This window comes from Hyperolius riggenbachi, chromosome 10 (assembly GCF_040937935.1).
Source record: "Hyperolius riggenbachi isolate aHypRig1 chromosome 10, aHypRig1.pri, whole genome shotgun sequence".
Taxonomy (NCBI): Eukaryota; Metazoa; Chordata; class Amphibia; order Anura; family Hyperoliidae; genus Hyperolius; species Hyperolius riggenbachi.
In genome coordinates, this window is record NC_090655.1 from 229,747,689 (window position 1) to 229,767,068 (window position 19,380).

At 46.4% G+C, this 19,380-nt stretch overlaps 1 protein-coding gene across 5 annotated transcripts in view; it reads left to right on the forward strand.

The window, feature by feature from the left end:
* Window positions 1-18,353, forward strand: part of LOC137534742 (zinc finger protein OZF-like) — a 33,559-nt gene extending 15,206 nt beyond the window's left edge. For 2 of the 5 annotated variants that reach the window (XM_068256365.1, XM_068256366.1), the window contains exons 2-3: window positions 8,421-8,685; window positions 15,508-18,353. In XM_068256365.1, the coding sequence (XP_068112466.1) occupies window positions 8,427-8,685; window positions 15,508-16,739 (1,491 nt within the window). In that variant the 5' untranslated portion in view covers window positions 8,421-8,426 and the 3' untranslated portion in view covers window positions 16,740-18,353. Of the gene's footprint in view, window positions 1-7,135; window positions 7,183-8,247; window positions 8,321-8,420; window positions 8,686-15,507 lie in introns of those variants that run through there. The other 3 variants (XM_068256364.1, XM_068256367.1, XM_068256369.1) reach the window with 3 other exon arrangements.
* The last annotated feature ends 1,027 nt before the right edge of the window (window positions 18,354-19,380 follow it).

Below are 19,380 nucleotides of genomic sequence, written 5' to 3' on the forward strand. Positions count from 1 at the left end.
TAAAATTGAGAATTGCGCAAAAAAAGTGGGATCAGCGCATCACCAGGCCGCCTCTGAATGGCCTCAGCTCAGAGATGCGCTGAGCCCCCCCAGAAACTGCAAACGCACCTTGAACCCAAACAGAGGCTCTGCATATACACCAAAGGAAAACTATTAAGTGGGAGCAGCTGACCAGAAATAAATCAATCAAACATAGCAAAGAAATGAACAGCGCTACTTAAAAACAGATGAGTGCTTACCTGCAAAAAAGTGCACACCCCACTCATGGGATTCAAATACACAATGAGCATACACATGACCTGTCTACCACTTGGAGGATGTTAGTTTCACTAACAATTTGCAATTTGTTAGGTACTTGTCCCTCCCACTGTCGAAGAAGTCTTTCCTCCATGGGAGGGGACCTAACACTAACTAAATTCTACCTATGCATATGCATAGCCTGGTCAGCTGCTCCCACTTAATAGTTTTCCTTTGGTGTATATGCAGAGCCTCTGTTTGGGTTCAAGGTGCGTTTGCAGTTTCTGGGGGGGCTCAGCGCATCTCTGAGCTGAGGCCATTCAGAGGCGGCCTGGTGATGCGCTGATCCCACTTTTTTTGCGCAATTCTCAATTTTACTGGTAGCGCGCCCAGGCTATGCATATGCATAGGTAGAATTTAGTTAGTGTTAGGTCCCCTCCCATGGAGGAAAGACTTCTTCGACAGTGGGAGGGACAAGTACCTAACAAATTGCAAATTGTTAGTGAAACTAACATCCTCCAAGTGGTAGACAGGTCATGTGTATGCTCATTGTGTATTTGAATCCCATGAGTGGGGTGTGCACTTTTTTGCAGGTAAGCACTCATCTGTTTTTAAGTAGCGCTGTTCATTTCTTTGCTATGTTTGATTATTTCTGGTCAGCTGCTCCCACTTAATAGTTTTCCTTTGGTGTATATGCAGAGCCTCTGTTTGGGTTCAAGGTGCGTTTGCAGTTTCTGGGGGGGCTCAGCGCATCTCTGAGCTGAGGCCATTCAGAGGCGGCCTGGTGATGCGCTGATCCCACTTTTTTTGCGCAATTCTCAATTTTACTGGTAGCGCGCCCAGGCTATGCATATGCATAGGTAGAATTTAGTTAGTGTTAGGTCCCCTCCCATGGAGGAAAGACTTCTTCGACAGTGGGAGGGACAAGTACCTAACAAATTGCAAATTGTTAGTGAAACTAACATCCTCCAAGTGGTAGACAGGTCATGTGTATGCTCATTGTGTATTTGAATCCCATAAGTGGGGTGTGCACTTTTTTGCAGGTAAGCACTCATCTGTTTTTAAGTAGCGCTGTTCATTTCTTTGCTATGTTTGATTTATTTCTGGTCAGCTGCTCCCACTTAATAGTTTTCCTTTGGTGTATATGCAGAGCCTCTGTTTGGGTTCAAGGTGCGTTTGCAGTTTCTGGGGGGGCTCAGCACATCTCTGAGCTGAGGCCATTCAGAGGCGGCCTGGTGATGCGCTGATCCCACTTTTTTTGCGCAAAAGGTCAGAACGCCCTTTAGGCTCACATGGAGAACTATCAAGAACCCCATGGAACCTATGGCAATTCCCGAGTCCCGAGGGTTACAAGGACCAACATCAAGATCAGGGCTTTCAGGGACCAGAACCATCTCTGGGCATGCAGGCAGACTGGCAACATCAGAACATGTCTCCCATAAGGAAGCATCCGAGTATGCTAACACCTTAGACACACTTGGGCATTCTGGCACACAAAGCACATCTGGGCACACTGGCACAAGAGAAACCTCTGGGCATGTCAAGGAACTGTGAGCCTCAGGGTCAGCCAAGATAGGACCAATACCAGGACTGGCCAAAAAAAATCCATCATGACTAGACTTCGCAACTACTGGACTCTCACAAAAGAATGCAGCATCAGACTTAGATGTCGCTGATTCCAGCAAGGTTATTAACAATTCAGGTTCAGGGGCACTAATAAGACAGGACAACTCTTCTGATGTACGCACTGAACTAGATAGGGACTCCACAACTTCCTCTGGACTGGACAGAGACTCATCTAATACACTGGATTGGAGCTCATGAGGGGCTGCAGAACAAGTCAGTATTGCAGAAACCCCCACTGGACTAGGCAAATCTGAGGAATTCCCTGGACAGGAAGGGAACTCCGGAATCCTGCCACACCGGCCAGAGAATCAGAATTTTCCAAGATACCAGGCGGGTTTTCAGGAACACTTACTAAATCAGACTGAAATTCTGAGACTTCTGTTATTTTGACCAGAGAATCAGAATTATCCATGTTACAGGGCAAGACTTCTGAAACATTCAGAGGACAGGGCTGGAGTTCCTCGGCTGTTACAACACTGGAGAGGGACTCAACAACATTGGTTAAATCAGACTGTGTACAGGGCAAGGTATCTAAGACACTTGCTGACGAGGACAATATTTCAATGACTTCTGCTTCATCAAGTTTATTTAGAGTGGACTTTAATTCTAAGACAGCTGCTAAACAAGTGAATATTGCTGCAACACCCACTGAGGTAAGCAGTGCCTCAGAGTCTTCTGCTAGATGATTTGAAGTACCCAAAGTACTGGGTGAAGCATAGGACTCTGCGACTCCAGCTTCACTGGAAAGGATCACTGAACAGTCCATATTGCAGGGCAAAACCATGGAAGCACCTGCTGGACAGCATAAGGATTCTGTGACCTGAGCTTCATAGGAGAGATCTACTGCACAATTCATGGTACAGGGCAAATTTACTGGAACATTTTCTGAACAAGGTAATAATTCTGCGATTTCCGGTTCACATAGCAGATGCTCTGAGCTATTCACGATACAGGGCAAATTTACTGGAACATTTTCTGAACAAGGTAATAATTCTGCGATTTCAGGTTCACATAGCAGATGCTCTGAGCTATTCACGATACAGGGCAAATTTACTGGAACATTTTCTGAACAAGGTAATAATTCTGCAATTTCAGGTTCACATAGCAGATGCTCTGAGCTATTCACGAAACTAGAGCGAGGTGTAGAAACAGGAAGATCAAGACACAATGTTTGCGCAACTGAATCACCATTCATTTGTAAAATTGGGAAATTCAGATGCTGGGGTTCTGAGGTTTCTAGGCAGGATTGCTGGGACTCAGAAGATAATGTAATGCATCTATTGGCATCTGGACAGGAGTTGAACTTTATTAACACAGGTAATTTCTGCAGAAGTGTTTGCAGAGGCAGGCAAGATTTTTCTAATGTCTGTTTCACTGAACAAAGAGTCATGAGTACTGGCTAGGCTGGACTCGGAAGTCAGCAGGACCTCTGGATTCTCTGCTGAGAAATTTGCGCAGGGCAAGGTTAAGAATGTATCAGTGGCTTCTGTTTTACTGGTAAGTAACACTGAGTTATCCATGGTACAGGGTGGAATTGCAGGAACTTCAAATTCACACAAAAAGAGCTCCGAATCACCTGCTGAATCAGCCAAAGGTGCTGAAGCAGGCGGTTCAGAACGCCAAATTTGCGAATTCGGAGTCACATAAAAATCATCCAAAATCAGTTCCCACACATCAATCAATGGAGCCACAAAGTCATACCTACACACACCAATCTCTATTAGGTTATAGGCCGACTTAATGCATGCATTCAATACGAATTCACTTTTTGCACTGTAAAATTGACAAAATGAACTTGAATCATTCTTCCATTCACAGACCAGGGCTTCCATCTCTCCCTTCTCGAATGGGGGATCCCATGCATACTTAGCTGAACATTCAGGCTGATCACAGTTTGCAGATATGATTGTGGCAGGGACATGTATTGGGTTAATTAGCAGGTGATTGGCAGATTCCTTATTCTTAAGAATCTCCAATACCTGTAGCAAGTGTTGAACTGTAGTGTATGCAAACTTCCCTTGGTTCACAAATAAGTTGATTTGTTCAATACTCTGTAATATCTCCTCATAATCATACTCAGATAATTCTTTTAAACAAAAATCTTTATTTTCCCTAGCCAGGGATGAAAGTTCATTAGTAGTTTCATAAGTCCATTTAACTCCCCTGAAAGACAATTGCATTTCATTATCTGTTAATGGCAGAATTTCATTATAGGTCTCAGTCGCTAAGGATAACGACTCTGCAGATCGGACACGTTTCTTAGAACGTTTGCGTTTTGCCTTAGACCCTGCTGCCTTTGGTGATTTATTCAAAGCTGCAGGAAAATTATCAGGAACACTCTCTGCTTGCTGATCATTTTTGCAAACAATTGAAAGGGCAGCTGATTGGCCTGCTGCCAGGAGTTCATTTAGAGGAAAAGGCAATGGATCTATGTGCAACCAGTTATGGATCACAAACGCTAGAAATTCCAGCGGTTTCTCTTTCAAATCCGAATGATCGAGGACATCAAAAGCCCACTGGAACAATTCCCCTTTAAACAAAATATAAACTAGCTGGAGTGCCCAGGTTGAAACAGGAGTCGCTTGGAGATCGGGATTGGCCAGGAACCTGGCACATTCAGAGAAAAACTCATTTTCTGTTTCAGAGCTAAGTTCTTCAAATTTCTTAAAGGAACAGGAACCATAATTAACAGTGTCATACTTTCTGGGAATCCCCCCACACAATGGGGATTGGTAATGGGGTTTTCTTAATGTAAGGCTTGGTGGTGTATTCTCCACAGTCAGCATGCAACGCATGAGCTGACGTGGAGGAGGTACACACACTAGCACAAGGAAACAGGCTATCCCTAGTATAGTGGAGGGGAGGACTGACTCCAAAAGGAGATTATGGCGCACAGAGCCGGTGCAGATCCGACAGCCACAAACAATACTTTCGCGATAACGTATCAGCGCAAGGTAGCGCTGAGCGCATAAACCAGAACTGAGGAGATCAGGACAGGTAGACAGAATGAACGCTTGCTGGCTAGCCGCTACTTAGTGACAGCAAGCGTCCAAAACAAGACAGACTGGAATGAGGCAGCCAATGCGATTGCAGCGATGGCGTGCCTCACAAAGACAGGACAGGATAGTCAGGAAATAGCAGGATCAAGATAGATGAATGTAACACAGACAAAAATACAATAAGTATGTTTTCCTAGCGTATTACAATTACAGCTATCAATGAAACGATTTGTAACGTCTGACTAACATATGTATATATCGGCAATGAACCGATATATGACATAAGCAGGAACACTGACTTGAACTGGAGCAATACAGGGAACAGGACTCAGAAGGATTCGCTATCTCTTCGCAGAGATGAACGCAATCCACAAACGGTAACAGAACAGGATTCAGAAGTATTCGTTATCTCTTCGCAGAGATGAACGCAATCCACAAACAGAACCAGGAGCAGGGTAACTAACTCAGCACGGGTGATCACGATACGCGCAAACTACCAAAACGTGCTGGAAAGCTGACTAACTGAACACAGGATATAAACAGTTCGTGTACGTATACATCAGCGACACTGATGTATCAACATAACACGAATACAAGGAAAATAATAAACGTGCTGGTATGCATATATATTGGCAATGAACCAATATATGATGCAAGACCAGCAAAGTATCTTTAGAACAAGAAACACGATCGGGGGCTGAAGCAACAGCAAGACAGGCTTAAACTGAAGCTATGAAAACCCGAGGAGTCCTGCAGGAAGCAGATGTTTATACTGAGGTCATCCATTGGGAGCAGACATGCAGATTCCCACACAGGTGAATGATAATCAGTCACAAGCTGACAGCAGGGAAAGGCAGACCAAGCTATGCAGCTTGCATGGAAAGAGATCAGAACTGCCTGAGCTGCAGCACTACTACTTCCAGCAATACCTGCTGCAGCAGCGATCATGACAGTTCCATTCTGTATCAGTGTAATAACATCCAGGCCTGGATTTACTTCATGAGAGCCTATAGGCACAGACATCCTGGCACCTTAGACTTCGCCTTCCATAAACCTACAACCCCCCAACAAACTTCTCCCTTACTTGCCTTGCCCATCATAGATAGCTACAGGTCCCTTTAGTATCAGGTAGCCAGAAGTACCCTCAATATTAAATAACTAGAGGTGACCCCAAGTATTAGGTAGCTAGAAGAACCTCAGTATTAAGTAGCTAGAGGTGCCCCTGACTGAAGGGAGATCTACAGGGAAGGAGGGAGGCACTTGGGAAGGGGAGTGAGCCACCTTTCCATCATCAGGCGCCTGTTGGCATGTACCTACAGTGCCTTATGGTAAATCCGGCCCTGATAACATCTGTCACAAGGATTCACCTACTGTGTTTCCCCGGAAATAAGACCTCCCCCGAAAATAAGCCTTAGCTAAATGGGACACTATTCAAGATGTTCAGCGCCCTTTGCCCTTCACACACTGCATGCTGGGTCAGCTCCGTGACCTTGCTCCCCTCTCATCATAATCAATGTGCACCAGGGATGCATCAACTACATGCACATTGATTATGACAAGAGGGGAGCGAGGTCAGACCCAATGTACAGCATGTGAGAGCCAAAGGGCACCAAGCACCAATCATCTTGAATAGGATGCTGGAGCAGTTACAGGGAACAAAGGGAGACGCAGCCACAAGGGAGGTGTGGTAAGAGACTACACACTTCCCCATACACTAACATAGTGTCTACCCCTTCCCTGAGAGTAAGCCCCCGCCAAAAAAATAAATACATTTTATATATATATATATATATATATATATATATATATATATATATATATTTATTATGAGTAGTAGCATATAATTTTCCCATTGCTCCTATCGGCAGCATCAATACAACCAGCTACTGTATGTGTGCGGCTTTGATCCTTCCACTGCCAGGACACAAGAGGAGGGAGGTGCAGATGGACAAGAGTCCATATCTCCCAACCTGGGAAAGTCCCAGCAAAATCTGGACAGTTGAGCGCCATGCTTCTATTACCTAGATTTGGTAATATTATACAATTAAAATTGTATCATTGATGGGTACCACTACCTACCATAGTAATTTACAATCTACTGTATGTGAATGCACCATGCAGTATGATGATAGCTGCAGTCCCCCTATTGTCCACAAGATGGTAACCTCACTTCCACCTAGTGGAACGCATAGATAAGAAGAACAGAAGAACTAGACAAAGAAGTGGCAGAATGTACAGACAGGAAGTTCCAATTTTGGTTGAACAGAGAGGAGAAAACAGAGAAGAGGTGTTGCTGGAACTGGCAGAGATGGAAGAAGAGGTAATAAATAAGCTATGTTATACCAGTAAATTACTGGCTTTTGGGAACGAGTCACTGTCACTTCTCCATGCTTTTCTCCTTCCTATAGGAAGAAGATACACGGATGCTTTCAACCCAGAGTGGCAGCTCTGCTTAAAAGGACACCTGCACTGAGAGGGATATGGAGGCTTCCATATTCATTTCTTTTAACCAATACAAGTTGCCTGGCATCCTGCTGATGCTGATCTCTTTGGCTGCAGTAATGCGTGAATAAATCACACACCTGAGCGTGTTGCTAATCCAGTCAGACTTCAGTCAGAGCACCTGATCTGCATGTTGTTCAGGGTCTATGGTTAAAATTAGATGCAGCGGATCAGTAGGACAGCAAGGCAATGAGCATTGTTTAAAAGGAAATAAATCTGTCAGCCTCCATATCCCTCTCAGTTTTGGTGTCCTTTAATGATGAACTACCCTGACCTGATGTCCCGTTTTACCTGGGACACATCCCAGGTTCAGGGTTCCTTGTCCCAGGCTGCAATGTGTCCCAAGTTATGTCCCACTTTCGGCCGCTGGGTGTCCCAGCCGTGGTAGTCTGTGGCCGCATGAGATTATGTTTGCCTCATTTACTGTTTGCGGAGTCGAAGTCATCATTTTCTGCTGCATTTCATGTGTCAGAGGTAACGGTAGTTGCATTTCATTTGTTGGAGGTGACGGTTATAGCAATTCATGTGTCAGAGTTAACAGTTGCTGCAGTTAGTAGTTGATGGCCATAGACACTGCATTTGCTACTTTGGGGCTATTGTTGGAGCATTTTGGGGACTCATGATTATAAAAGAGACGCTGTAATGGAAAAAAGTTCCCCTGGGGGGTACTCCCCTCGATAGGGGGAAGCCTCTTGATCCTATCGAGGCTTCCCCATCCTCCTGTGTCCCACGGCGGTCTCGTTGCAGCCCACTGAATGCACAACCGACAATTTGTCAGGATGTGCAATATTTACATTTGCCTGTTCCAGCGGGGGCGCTGTTGCAGCTCTCCACTCGGAAATAGGTGGAAATCTCTGTCAGGTCCGGGGATTCAAACTGGGTGACATCACTGGAACACAGGGACCATGAGAGGAGCAGGAAGGCTCTATGAAATCCAGAGCCCTCCCTCTCCTTAGGTGAGTATCTGTTTTTTTTCCAGCTTAACATTAGTTTTAATGTTAATGTATTAAAATGTATTATATTTGTATTATATTTTCTATAATCTTTTGAGTTTAGGGTGAAATGATGAGGACAATTAAAGAGGAGGAAGAAGCAAGATATGTTAGGTGTGATCATCGGTCTATGGAGGAGGGGGGCATGCTGAGGACATTTAAAGAAGAAGAAGAGACGTATGTGAGGAGTGATCAGCAGCGTGTGGAGGATGAAGTAATGCAGACCATGAAAGAGGAGGAAGAAGAGCCGAATAGTCGGTGGTGTATGGGTGATGGTGTTATGGTGGTGACTATTAAGGAAGAGGAATCTTCTCTTGATGGCAGGACAGGTGAGTAATAATATAAATATTATTTAGCAACTTTTCTTATGTTCATTTTGTGGTACTATTCCAAATAAGCATTATAAAACTATAAGCTTGCTATACACCAGCGGTTCTGGATGTAAGCCTGGCTCTAGGGGCATAAAAAGATAATTTGTATATTCAGCAGTGGTGCATTGTGGGTAACCACAATTACACACTTAAATCTGAATTATTTTTAATACCTTCTGTTTAAAGAAGGCAAACCACACTGAGCATTTGTAACGATCGGTGAAGCACAGAGAGGATCTGATTACCGGTGATCTGCAGTATCATGGGGAATACAGATGTATACCAGATTATAAGTGATCTGCAGTATCACCGATAATCCGATATACTAGCTAACCTCTGTTCACCTGAGTAGAGTGTAGTGTTTGGTGTGACAGTAACACTTTGAGGACTAAGCCTCAGTGCAGCAAGGAGTACTGCACAGATTCCTTCCGCAGACCTGAGCTCTCCAAGACGTGAGGAGTCAGGCTGACAGTAGGGAGGATATTCTGAAAGTAACCCTCAAGAGGAAGGGTCACTAACAGCGCGAGGAACCGCCTCTAACAGCAAGGTCTATTCTCGAGGTCGGACAAGCCAAGTCGTACACACACGGGCAGATAAGGTACAAGATCAGGAGGCAAAGGCGGAGTCAAAGTACAGGCAGGGTTTTCGGCAACGGGGTATCAGATAGATCGAGGTACAAAATCAGGAGGCAGAAACAGAGTCTAGAAACGAGCCGGGGTTCGGCAACAGAGTATCAGAAATATCGAAGTACAAGATCAGAGTTCAGGAGAATGGTCAAGCAGGCAATAGGTCATAACAGATAATCACAATCAAATTAGTACTTTACTTTACAGAATCTAGCTAAGTGTAAGATTACAGCTCCAGCTGGTCCCGGCACACTTGCGGATCTGACTACGGATCTGGGTGCTCCCACATATGTGATCGCAACGCCAGACACCAGAGAAATGACCAGGCAGCAGTATATATACACTGGTGTCCCCCCAGGACCAATGACGAGTGGAGCCAGAGTCAGCTGACCAGCCTGGTCAGCTGACTCCTTTCTGGCTGCCATAAATTCCCTGCCTGAGTGCGCGCACGCGCGTCACTCTGAAACTAGAGGGACTACGAGTCCCAGCCACAGCAGCCCCGCTCTGCGTCTCTGCAGCGGGGGTATGCGCGCTAACCGCCGCGTCCAACGCGGCGGTTTCTCCGCGCTCCGCAACTTTCTGCACGGAGACAGCCGCCTCATGCTGAGAGGAAGCGGCTGCCTCTCCGTGTGTGTGGCCACTGTGCGCGGAAAGAGCCGCCTGCCGCTGGCTCATGGCGGCGGCTCTTCCGCGTTTTCTTACAGTACCCCTCCCCCCAAGGAGTGGACTCCGGACAGCTCCTTCCAGGTTTTTCTGGATGTAAAGCATGAAACTCCCTTACTAACTCGTCTGCATGCATGCGGTTCCCAGGTACCCACTGCCTCTCTTCGATGCCATACCCTTTCCAATGTACCAGATATTGAGTAGAATTTTGTACTACCCGAGAATCTAAAATCTTCTCGACTTCATATTCCGGACGATCATCAATTATTACAGGAGGAGGAGGAGTGGGACCCACATGAACTGCAGGTTTCAGTAGGGATACATGGAAGGACCTAACGCCACGCATGTTCGTAGGGAGATCAATGACATATGTGACATTGTTGATCTTTTTTGCTACCCGGAATGGGCCCACGAACCTGGGCCCCAACTTGGTTGAGGGCTGTCTCAAGGTCAAGTGGCGGGTGGACACCCAGACCAAATCTCCTGGTTGAAACCTCCACTCTAAAGAGCGTCTCTTGTCCGCTTGACCTTTCTGACTCTGAAATGCTTTCACTAAATTATCTTTTATGGTCCACCACATGTCCCTAAATGACCTCTGCCAGGCCTCCAAGGCTGGGAATGGATTGGACGCAGTCAGCAACGGAGAGAATTTAGGTAATCTCCCGGTCACTATCTGAAATGGACAGAAACCCGAGGAAGAACTCTTTAAGTTATTGTGCGCAAATTCTGCGTAAGGTAAGAATTTAACCCAATCACACTGCGCTTCAGCAACATAACATCTTAAAAATTGCTCTAATGATTGGTTGACCCTCTCCGTTTGGCCATTTGTCTGTGGGTGGTAGCCCGACGAAAATGACAGTCCCATGCCCATTTAGTGACAGAATGCCCTCCAAAATTTTGAGACAAACTGGACTCCCCGATCGGATACTATGTCTTCCGGAATGCCATGCAGCCGGAAGATATGGGTGATGAATAAGTCGGCCAATTCCTGGGCCGAGGGGAGTCCTTTCAAGGGCACGAAATGGGCCATTTTACTAAAGAGGTCGACTACCACCCAGATGACCGACATGACCGACATGCCCTCCGACCTAGGAAGCTCCCCCACAAAATCCATGGACAAGTGGGTCCATGGTTCACTCGGGGTGGGCAAAGGCTGCAGAGTACCAATAGATGCCAGCCGGGAGGGCTTGCTTTTTGCGCACACCGCACATTCCCTGACAAACTCTTTGCAGTCAGCTGCTAGGGAGGGCCACCACGCACACCTGGCCACGAGATCTTGCGTTCTAGACGCCCCAGGATGTCCCGCATTCTTGTGTGAGTGGACCATCTCCAAGATCTGGAGACGGAAGGGCAACGGGATAAACAAAACTCCCTCAGGTTTCCCTTCCGGGACATCTTGCTGGAAAGGACCTAAAGTTTCCTTCCAGTTCTTCCAAGTCTCGGTAGCGGCTAACACCAACTTTCGTGGTACAATGATCTTGGGAACAGAGGGCTGTGCTGTCTCTGGCTCGAAACACCTAGAGAGTGCATCCGCCTTGGTATTCTTACTACCTGGAGTGTACATAATCAAGAATGTGAACCTCGAAAAAAATAACGACCATCGAGCCTGCCGAGGGCTTAACCTTTTAGCCCCCTCGATGTACTCGAGATTCTTGTGGTCGGTATAAACCGTGATCGTGTGCTCCGCTCCTTCCAGCCAATGACGCCATTCTTCGATGGCTAGTTTGATGGCTAGGAGCTCCCTATTGCCTATATCGTAGTTTCTTTCTGCTGGAGAGAACCTCTGGGAAAAATAGGCACACGGGTGTAATCTCCCCTGAAGACCTGAACGTTGAGACAGCACAGCCCCCACCCCCACCTCTGAGGCGTCTACCTCAACTATAAACGGGAAAGAAGTGTCCACGTGCCTCAGTATGGGCGCCGAGCAGAACAACCCCTTTAAAGTAGCGAATGCCTGTAAGGCCTCGGGAGGCCAATGAGTGGTGTCTGCCCCTTTTTTCAGTAAGACTGGTAAGGGGTGCAACTACTGTGGAGTACCCCTTAATAAATCTTCTATAGTAGTTTGCAAAACCCAAGAAACGTTGTAAAGATTTTAACCCCACCGGCTGCGGCCACTCCAGGACCGCGGAGACCTTGGCCGGGTCCATAGACAGGCCCGAGGTGGAGATTATATATCCCAGAAAGGCCACTGACGTAACCTCGAAAATGCACTTTTCCAGTTTAGCATATAACAAATTCTGCCTCAGTTTGTTCAACACCCATCTGACATGGGTTCTATGATCAGAGAGGTTGTTAGAAAAAATAAGAATGTCGTCAAGGTACACTAAAACGAACTTCCCCAACACCTCTCTAAAGACCTCATTAATGAGTTCCTGGAAAACGGCCGGGGCATTACATAACCCAAAGGGCATTACCAGGTACTCGTAATGCCCGTCCGGTGTATTGAAGGCCGTTTTCCATTCGTCGCCCCTTCTTATACGCACCAGATTGTATGCCCCCCCGCAAATCCAGTTTCGAGAATATTTTAGCATCCGTGACCTGTGTGAATAGGTCATCTATTAATGGCAACGGGTAGCGATTCTTCACTGTGATTTTATTAACCATCTTAGCGGTATGGACGAGCTCAGCTCGTCCATCACCGCCGATGGCTGCCGCTCAGGCCCTGCTGGGCCGATTTTGTTGAAATAAAAAGCAGCACACGCAGCCGGCACTTTGCCAGCCGCGTGTGCTGCCTGATCGCCGCCGCTCTGCGGCGATCCGCCGCTAGCAGCGGCGAAAGAGGGTCCCCCCAGCCGCCTGAGCCCTGCGCAGCCGGAACAAATAGTTCCGGCCAGCGCTAAGGGCTGGATCGGAGGCGGCTGACGTCAGGACATCGGCTGACGTCCATGACGTCACTCCGCTCGTCGCCATGGCGACGAAGTAAGCAAAACACGGAAGGCCGCTCATTGCGGCCTTCCGTGTTACTTCTGGCCGCCGGAGGCGATCAGAAGAACGCCTCCGGAGCGCCCTCTAGTGGGCTTTCATGCAGCCAACTTTCAGTTGGCTGCATGAAATAGTTTTTTTTTTATTTAAAAAAAACCCTCCCGCAGCCGCCCTGGCGATCTTAATAGAACGCCAGGGTGGTTAAGTCCCCGGTAATCGATACATGGCCGTAAGCCCCCATCTTTTTTCTTAACAAAAAAGAAACCTGCCCCAGCGGGTGACCGGGAAGGCCGAATGAAGCCCTTGGCCAAGTTCTCACGGATATAATCCTGCATGGCCAATTTTTCGGGCCCCGACAAATTGTACAAATGGCCCCGGGGAGGTACACAACCTGAACGGAGATCGATGGGACAGTCGAAAGGGCGATGTGGGGGCAGTTTGTCAGCTGCCTTGGGACAGAATACATCGGAATATTCAGAGTACTGATCTGGTACACCTCCCACCTGAACTCTGGTTTGCCCCAATGTCAACTTCCCCAAACACCGTCGAAAACAATGAGATGACCAGGTAGTCAAACCAAGTCGTACACACACGGGCAGATAAGGTACAAGATCAGGAGGCAAAGGCGGAGTCAAAGTACAGGCAGGGTTTTCGGCAACGGGGTATCAGATAGATCGAGGTACAAAATCAGGAGGCAGAAACAGAGTCTAGAAACGAGCCGGGGTTCGGCAACAGAGTATCAGAAATATCGAAGTACAAGATCAGAGTTCAGGAGAATGGTCAAGCAGGCAATAGGTCATAACAGATAATCACAATCAAATTAGTACTTTAGCTATCAACAGAATCTAGCTAAGTGTAGGATTACAGCTCCAGCTGGTCCCGGCACACTAGCGGATCTGACTACGGATCTGGGTGCTCCCACATATGTGATCGCAACGCCAGACACCAGAGAAATGACCAGGCAGCAGTATATATACACTGGTGTCCCCCCAGCACCTCCCTAAGTGCTGGACCAATGACGAGTGGAGCCAGAGTCAGCTGACCAGCCTGGTCAGCTGACTCCTTTCTGGCTGCCATAAATTCCCTGCCTGAGTGCGCGCGCGCGCGTCACTCTGAAACTAGAGGGACTACGAGTCCCAGCCACAGCAGCCCCGCTCTGCGTCTCTGCAGCGGGGGTATGCGCGCTAACCGCCGCGTCCAACGCGGCGGTTTCTCCGCGCTCCGCAACTTTCTGCACGGAGACAGCCGCCTCATGCTGAGAGGAAGCGGCTGCCTCTCCGTGTGTGTGGCCACTGTGCGCGGAAAGAGCCGCCTGCCGCTGGCTCATGGCGGCGGCTCTTCCGCGTTTTCTTACAGCATTGCTTTGTTAGTAGGAGGTTTCCTAGTGGTTTTGGATCACTCCAAGCTGATTAGGTATTCTGTTAAAGGGGAACTGAAGTAAGAGGTATACGGAGGCTGCCATATTTATTTTCTTTTAATCAATACCAGTTGCCTGGCAGCCCTGCTGATCTATTTCTCTGCAGTAGTATCTGAATAACACCAGAAACAAGCATGCAGCTTGTCTTGTCAGATCTGACTTTAAAGTCTGAAACACCTGATCTGCTGCATGCTTGTTCAGGGGCTATGGCTAATAGTATTAGAGGCAGAGGATCAGCAGGGCTGCCAGGCATTGCTTAAAAAGAAATAAACATGGCAGCCTCCATATACCTCTCTCTTCAGTTCCCCTTTAAATAAGCTTTAGCAACTCAACAAGAATAAAGGTTACTTACGCATTATCCCCTCTACCGAGTTGGCAGCTTTTTGTTAAAATGTTGTTCTAACCATTGTTGGAAAGCTGAAAGTCCTGGCTTTCCTTTGCATAAGGTCCCGAGTTGGTGCAGCGCTCCGTTGATATGTTTGGGGTTTTGGAAGGAGGCGTGTCCTCTGCACTTGACTACAGAGAGTGCAGATGGAGAAGTAGCGGAGGAACCTGACATCATGATCAGCAGCACATCCAGGAGTTCTTCATCCTTCACACCATGAATACATGTCTTCACAACTTGTGTCAAGTGCCCTGGGTCTCTCATTACAGAAGAAGAAGGAGCAGCCCGGTTATGCATCCTCATCACCTCTCTCTCTTCATGTCTTTATGGCCAGAGGCTAGAGATTCCACTGGGCTCCCTGCAGCCAAGTGCAGGGGACACCCCTCATTAAAACTACCCTAATTTGGGAACAGGGAATCACACAGACTCTGTGATGTTCCTGTCACTTTTATATACACACAGGACCATTGCCCAATCCAGAGCCGCCAGTATCTAGTACCGCTCTGCTATTGGACCCGATTGTGGTTCAGGCGGGCATAATGAAAGTAGTATGGGCTGTGTGACAGGCAGCCTATTTGGCCAATTAGGTTTAAGCTGCAAATCCTTTACTAGTAGTGGCTGTGCTACTTCACATCTCCACCACATTGAAGGAGCGGCCGGTACTTTTAAAAGGAGCTATAGCAGTGCAGCTAATGAATCAGGCCTATTGCTAATAAATGTGTTCAGAGGAACTGGGGCTTTATTTATCTATCTATTTTTCCCAACAGATGGGAGTTATATTGGAAGGAATTCAAAGGGAAATCTTATCTCACCTCCAGATTATAATGCAGAAGATAATGGCGTTACACAATATTCTCCAGGAGGAAACCCCATTACTGGAAATACACATCACAGACTTTACCATGAGGAGAGATCACCGGATCCCTCTAATCCTGAGGAATCTTCTAACACATCACATCCTGTTACCCCAAATGGAAGATTTCATAGGACAAGTAGATCATGCGATCCATCTGTTACTGAGGGATTATCTGCAGGTGTATTTCGTAGACAAACAGGTGATAATAAGACATCTGGGCAGTCTGAAAGGGATAAATATTTTAGCTCTGGCTCACTCACTGGTAGGCCTAATAGAGTCCACATAGGTGAGTGTAGTTTACAGTGTTCAGAGTGTGGGAAATATTTTGCTGAAAATGGACAGCTCATTAGACACATGAGGATACACACAGGGGAAAGACCTTTTTCATGTTCAGAGTGCGGGAAAGATTTTGCACAGAAAGGAGACCTTCTTAGACACCAGAAACTTCACAGAGGCGAGCGTCGGTTTTCTTGTTCAGAGTGTGGGAAATGTTTTGGTCAGAAGGGAGAGCTCCTCATTCACCAAAGAATACACACAGGAGAGCAACCTTTTTCATGTTCAGAATGTGGGAGAGCTTTTACCAACAAGAGAAACCTTCTTAAACACCAGAGAATACACACAGGTGAGCGACCCTTTACATGCTCAGAGTGTGGGAAAGATTTTGTACAGAAAGGGGACCTTCTTAGACACCAGAAACTCCACACAGGTGAGCGGCCTTTTTTATGTTCAAAGTGTGGGAAAGGCTTTATTCAGAGAGGAGAGCTTGTTAAACACCAGAGAACTCACACGGGTGAGCGGCCATTTCACTGCTTAGAGTGTGGGAAAGCCTTTATTGGTAAAAGAGACCTTTCTAGACACGAGAGAAAACACAGAGGAGAGCGTCCTTTTTCATGTTTGGAGTGTGGCAAGCGTTTCAGTGATAAGGAAAGTCTTGTTAAACATGAGAGAACACATACGGGGGAAAAGCCTTATTCTTGCTCAGAGTGTGGGAAATGCTTTGCTGTCAAATCAAATCTTGTTAAACACCTGAAAATACACAAAGGTGAGCGGCCATTTTCATGTTCAGAGTGTGGAAAAAGTTTAATAGTTAAAGATCACCTTTTCAGACACAAAAAAATTCACACAAGCCAATACCCTTTGTAATTTTTGTGGGAAAGTGTGGGAAAGCATTCTTTTGGAAGGAAATGCCCACAAAACACCAACATTTTCAGACAGGTGAGTCTGGAAAATGTTCTGGGTCTGAGAATGTTGCGGGTCTGAAAATGTTGCGGTCAGAGAGGTGGTCTTCATAGAGACCACAAAATTCACACAGGCTAGCATTTTTGTTTATGTTCAGACTGCAGAAATGTTTTGGAAATATGGGCAGACATATGGCAGAAACATTTTTAAAGATGATGAATTGCAAGGTCATCTTGTCTTTACCAATGACATATCAGCATACAAACTAAATAAAATACAACTGGGTACATCGTTCTAGAAGAAGGACTTTAGGAAAACTGTATAATGATAAATTAAGCAACTGTAGTCCATGCCAAGAGGCAGCAGCTAAAGCAAATGACATTCTAGGATGCTGAGAATGGGAAAAGTAATCTTGGCATGCTAGTATACTACTACTAGTATACTACTTCCTCTATAATAAGCTTGTGAGGCCTCATCTGGAGTACGGGATACAGTTTTGGGCACGACACTACAGGAAGGATATTAAGGTTTTAGAAATGGTACATAGATGGCCATCTACATTTATCAGAGGGATTAAAGGTCTCATTTACCAAGAAATATTCAACAAACTGAGCTTAGCTGGCTTGAAAAAGAGACTTAAAGCGTACCCGAGGCGAAAAAAAAAGATAAAAAATAAAGCAGATCCTTACCTAAGAAGAGGGAAGCCTTTGGATCCTGAGAGGGCTTCCTACGTCCTCCTGGCCTCCACCATTGCTGTGTGAGGACCCTTGGAACATATCTAACGAGAGGTTGTCGGATATGTTAGGTGGCCGTGCTCCTCTTCATGTACGAGTGCGACCATACTGAATCTGTACAAGCACAGCTGCATCAGTCATCCTTGAGTGGCTCCATGCTGCTTCTCAGGCACAGTTGTGCTTGCACAGGTGCTGCACAGGACATGCACAGGAGGGAGCGCATCACAAACTTCCAGAGGCTCCCAGGCAGTGGCCGTGGTCTCGGGGAGGACATGGGAAGTCTCTGCAGGATCCAGAAGCTTCCCTTTTCAAAGACGTGTCCCATTTTATTTCCCTAGTTTCATCTCTGGTTTGCTTTAATGCGTGCACACAAGTACAATTACAGTCACCTGGCAGGAATCAGGACTCCATCCCTGTGACAATTCAGAGCCAAGTTCTGTACAGACATGTTGCTAACCTGTAGGATAGCAACACCTTTTGCTGCTAGGGAGAGGGAAAGAGGGCTGATGGCATGGTGAATGATGGAATGGCATAGAACAGGAGTAAGAAGGAGAACAGTGGCCTTGGCCAAGGTAGCATGGTGAATGATGGATTGGAATAGAACAGGAGTAAGAAGGAGAACAGTGGCCTTGGCCAAGGCTCAGATGAGATGATCCAGCTGTCTGGATCTCTTACCAATGCATCACCCCATCTAGTGTGTGTACAAGGCAGCCATTGTGCTGATGATGTCTGGGCTTTGCACAGAAGTGACAAAATCACAGCATTTTTCCTCTATTCTTTTCTGCTCTGCAGTCACCACAGCCTGTCATGTGAAGAAGTTAAAGCTGTAGATCAGTTGTGTTTTTTATGCATATTGTTTGAAATAAAAACATTATTTACAAAGCACAATTTTTTGTGTATTATGCATAAACTGTTTTTACAATATTAAATTTATCTGTTCGTCTTTGCTTGGTTTGCACTGCTTACATCCTTTACTATTGTAATTTACAGCTTAGCTTAACTGAACAGCGGTCTATGAGCTGTCTGAACCCCTCTCTCTATGCAGTCATCACCAGCAGGGGGTAATCAGGAAGGAGTTGGGGAATAGGGCACCAGCCAGTCTTTTCTTGGGGACACAGAACTGACCCCACCCACAAGAGGAAGCAGAGGAAAGAGGTGGGCAGGATCGCATTATGTCTCCCACTCTACAGGGAGACAAGACACAACGTTCATACCACACTTTTTTCTTGACGAACTCAAAGCACAAGAACTGCAGCCAATAGATGCTCTCCACAGGCAACTGTTTAACATACTGGCTTGAGCTGGACTCTGGTCAAAGGCTCAAATCCCACATCAAAAGCAACAGCTTTACCAATACCCTATCCAGATGGCATCAGTCTACTTTGGACAGATAATAGCTAAGTTGTTTATATGCATCTATTAGAACTTCTCAGATTCACCAGTGTCCTGCAGCTGCCTGCTGACTCAAAGTTAGTTTGAACCCCAACCTCTGTAGTCACATGCATATGCAGGGAGGAGAGTGAAGCTCCGCCTCCTTGGCAGCCTCTAGGGATAAGAACCAAAGCATTAGTGTAGCACATACAGTATTTTACTTTTTACTTATTTCACAAAAACTGGAGCTTTTTGTTTACACTTGTTTATGCTTGATTACTTTACAAAATGTTCCATCGAATGTGCATTAACTTCAGCTTTAATTGGCCATTCAATCAGTATTTAGCAACTCACTCCTACAGAAACACCTTGACTAAAGTTAATCTAGAAGTCTGTATTTCCAGTCTTGTGCAGGGTTGGATTTGAACATTTTACCACCCAAGGCCCATTGTCACCAACCCCGCCCCCCAACTTCCCCATCCTGTGCACCACTCGCCCTG